The sequence below is a fragment of the Rhincodon typus genome, unplaced genomic scaffold, assembly GCF_021869965.1.
Source record: "Rhincodon typus isolate 14 unplaced genomic scaffold, sRhiTyp1.1 hic_rhity00000051, whole genome shotgun sequence".
NCBI classification, from domain to species: domain Eukaryota; kingdom Metazoa; phylum Chordata; class Chondrichthyes; order Orectolobiformes; family Rhincodontidae; genus Rhincodon; species Rhincodon typus.
The window spans coordinates 2,020,195-2,020,791 of NW_025965689.1; the positions used below are offsets into that span (position 1 = coordinate 2,020,195).

A 597-nucleotide genomic window follows, 5' to 3' on the forward strand; every position below is an offset into this window, starting at 1 on the left:
GGAGAGAGAGAGATAGACAGGGAGAGAGAGAGACACACAGTGAGAGACTGTGTGTGTGTGTGTGAGAGAGAGAGACAGAGAGAGAAATAGGGAGAGAGAGATAGAGAGAGAGAGATAGAGAGAGAAATAGAGAGAGAGACACAGAGAGAGAGAATGTGTGAGAGAGACAGAGAGAGCGAGAGAGAGAGACAGAGACGAGAGAGCGGGGGAATTGTCATCACAATATGAAGGAGATGATGGAGCTCACAGAGCCCATGGGGGTAACTTTATGAAGGGCAATCTGTTACGGACCTTTCCGTCTCTCCCTCTACCCTCCCCGTCCTGCGCTGCCAGAGGAGATGTCAGACGCAGATACAACAGCAACGTTTGACAGATATATCAACAGGCAGGGGATAGAGGGATACGACAGCCTAGAGGCAAAAGGCTTTCAGTTTAGAAAGACACCATGCGCTGGCGCAGGCTTGGTGGGCCGAAGGGCCTGTTCCTGTGCTGTCCCGTTCTTGAAATCCCTTCACATCTCCGATTTCAGTGAGAGAATGTCGGCCTGGATTATGGAGCTCGAGTCCCCCCTAGAGTATATCCATCTCCCTCCGACAG

At 51.4% G+C, this 597-nt stretch overlaps 1 protein-coding gene across 1 annotated transcript in view; it reads left to right on the top strand.

Annotated features, from left to right (window-relative positions):
• Positions 1 to 228, top strand: part of LOC125488127 (putative uncharacterized protein DDB_G0271982) — a 472-nt gene extending 244 nt beyond the window's left edge. Inside the window, exon 2 of the mRNA XM_048621001.1 lies at positions 139 to 228. Coding sequence (XP_048476958.1) covers positions 139 to 228 — 90 coding nt within the window. The remainder of the gene's footprint in view (positions 1 to 138) is intronic.
• The last annotated feature ends 369 nt before the right edge of the window (positions 229 to 597 follow it).